The 2,500-nt window shown below is 46.0% G+C and overlaps 1 protein-coding gene across 4 annotated transcripts in view; it reads left to right on the top strand.

Moving 5' to 3' along the window:
* The window catches only part of LOC143295050 (uncharacterized), a 274,075-nt gene that overhangs the window by 177,649 nt on the left and 93,926 nt on the right, over positions 1 to 2,500 (top strand). For all 4 annotated transcript variants that reach the window (XM_076606608.1, XM_076606607.1, XM_076606609.1 and 1 more), the window contains one exon: positions 2,337 to 2,396. In XM_076606608.1, coding sequence (XP_076462723.1) covers positions 2,337 to 2,396 — 60 coding nt within the window. The remainder of the gene's footprint in view (positions 1 to 2,336; positions 2,397 to 2,500) is intronic.

Genomic DNA, 2,500 nt, shown 5'->3' with positions numbered 1-2,500 from the left:
CAGCAGCTTTTGATGGTCTTTCTGGTCGGCAAGGGGAAGGGAGGGAGGGAGGGAGGGAGGGAAGGGAGAGGGGTGGGTGGGGGGTGGGTGGGTGGGGGGGATGGGGAAGTGGACGGTGGAGGGTGCGGAGGGGGTAGGGGGTAGGGGTAGGTGGCTTGGTGACAGCTGTCAGGGAAGGTCCTCTCGTCGGAACCTCTCTCTCTCTGTCTCTGCTTTTTTTTTTTTTTTTTTTTTACTGAACACGTCCACTTCTTCATCCTCCGTCTCCCTCCTTCCTACCCCCCCCCCCCCCCCCCCCCCCGCCCCCCTCCTCCCCAGCTACCATCTGAACTCCTCCTTCCCCCCCCCCTCCCACCACCACCATCCCTTCTCTCCTTAACCTCCTCCGCACCCCGCTCCCCTCCCGCCACCCATCACCAACCACCCAACCCGCCCAATTTTCGTATCCATTCTTTGAAGCTCACGGGTTGTTCTGATGTACATGCACTGATCTGCATTTCTGGTTGATGACTTCTTCCCTTCTCTATAACGCCCGGGAACGTATTATTATTATTCAAGCGTGAGTATGTGTGTGTGTGAATGTGTGTCTTCGTGTTTTACATTTATTTGCTTATTTATCATCATTGTTTTATTTATTTATTTATTTATTTATTATTATTATTATTATTTTATTATTATTATTATTATTACCACCTTTTTATATTAAAATTATTATTTATTTATTTATTTATTTATTTATTTATGTAAGCTTATCTATTATTTATTCACCTTTTTTTTCTCAAGGCCTGACTAAGCGCGTTGGGTTACGCTGCTGGTCAGGCATCTGCTTGGCAGATGTGGTGTAGTGTATATGGATTTGTCCGAACGCAGTGACGCCTCCTTGAGCTACTGAAACTGAAACTGAAACTGAAACTCAAGCGTGCCTCCCTCTCCGACTCCACCTCCTCGCCCACACAACCTTCACCGAACCAAGCAAAACCCAAGCCGTGGACAGCACGACCTTTTAACTCTCTCCATACGAACGGCGAAAGAGATGACGTTAACAGCGTTTCACCCCAATTACCATCATCAAAATATTGCAAGCGGAAGGCTCTTATACTGAAGAGGTGAATGTTGACAAAGAATACCACAATTCTGACGACGGAAGCTAAAGGTTGGGTCATTCAGACACCCACTAGACATCCGATGGGTCTGTGTAGAGGAGAAGAGAGGACTGGCCGTACTGAGTGAGTTAAAGGGCTTTTTTTTTTTTTTTTTTTTTTTTTTTTTTTTTTTTGGTTGCCAATTGGTAGTTATTAAATTCAGCTCAGCTCAACTCTGCCGAGGCGTGGCTGTACTTGTGGATGTAGCTGCTGTGATGGTGATAGTGGTTGGTTGTGGTTGTGGCCTGTTGCCGCTCTACGGCATGTTCTGGAGTTACTTTGACAAAAGACCCTCATACCTTCCTTCCCTGTGTGTCGAGGGAAAACCCGCCTGACCCCCCCCGAAAGGCAGGTATCCGCCGCGTTTTATGGTGTATAAACTGTATCGGAACGTGTCATAGGATACCGCAGCTTTGGAGACTACTTCTTCTTCTTCTTCTTCTTCTTCCGCTTCGTGGGCTGCAACTCCCACGTTCACTCGTATGTACACGAATGGGCTTTTGCGTGTACGACCGTTTTTACCCCAGCCATGTAGGCAGCCATACTCCCGCTTTTGGGGGTGTGCATGCTGGGTATGTTCTTGTTTCCATAACCCACCGAACGCTGATAATTATGGATAACATGATCTTTTAACGTGCGTATTTGATCTTCTGCTTGCGTATACACACGAAAGCTTTAGAGACAAACAGGACGACAACGACAACAACAAAAATCTGATACAAAGCCCTGTTCTGATGTAAGTACATCACAAGGTTCCGCAGGTATAGATAAACACGACGACATGAAAAATCTGAAACAAAGCCCCGTTCTGATGTAACGTACATCAAAAGAAACCACAGCTATAGGTAAACAGCACGACATGAAAAATCTTGTACAAAGTCCAGTTCTGATGTAAGTGCATCACAAGATACCATGGCTTTTGAAATAAGCAGGAGGACACGAAAAATCTTGTACAAAGACCCGTTCTCAAGTCCATTTTAAGAATGGTTACGTATGTCTTCACAGCTAGAAATTTGGAACTGAAATTGGAACAAAACTAAATTAACTGATGTGAAACGCGGTGAACGATAATTCAGAGAATGGCTTCATAGTTCAACCGTTTCCTTACACGTGTGTGTGTGCGTGCGTGCGTGTGTGTGTGTGTGTGTGTGTGTGTGTGTGTGTGTGTGTGTGTGTGTGTGTGTGTGTGTGCAGGTGCGTTACCACCGTCGTCCGTTGATCCGGGTGGATACCCCAGTCCCGACTTATGGATAGGTGAGTAGATCTGTAACACTGTGTTTCTGTTTGTTTGGTGGCTGTTGTTTTTTTCTCTTGTGATCTCTCTCTCTCTCTCTCTCTCTCTTGAGCGAAATGCTTCT

The sequence above is a fragment of the Babylonia areolata genome, chromosome 20 (genome assembly GCF_041734735.1).
Source record: "Babylonia areolata isolate BAREFJ2019XMU chromosome 20, ASM4173473v1, whole genome shotgun sequence".
In the NCBI taxonomy this organism is placed as follows: Eukaryota; Metazoa; Mollusca; class Gastropoda; order Neogastropoda; family Buccinidae; genus Babylonia; species Babylonia areolata.
The sequence above is the reverse complement of the archived record's forward strand: the minus strand, read 5'-3'. Positions and strand labels throughout refer to the sequence as shown.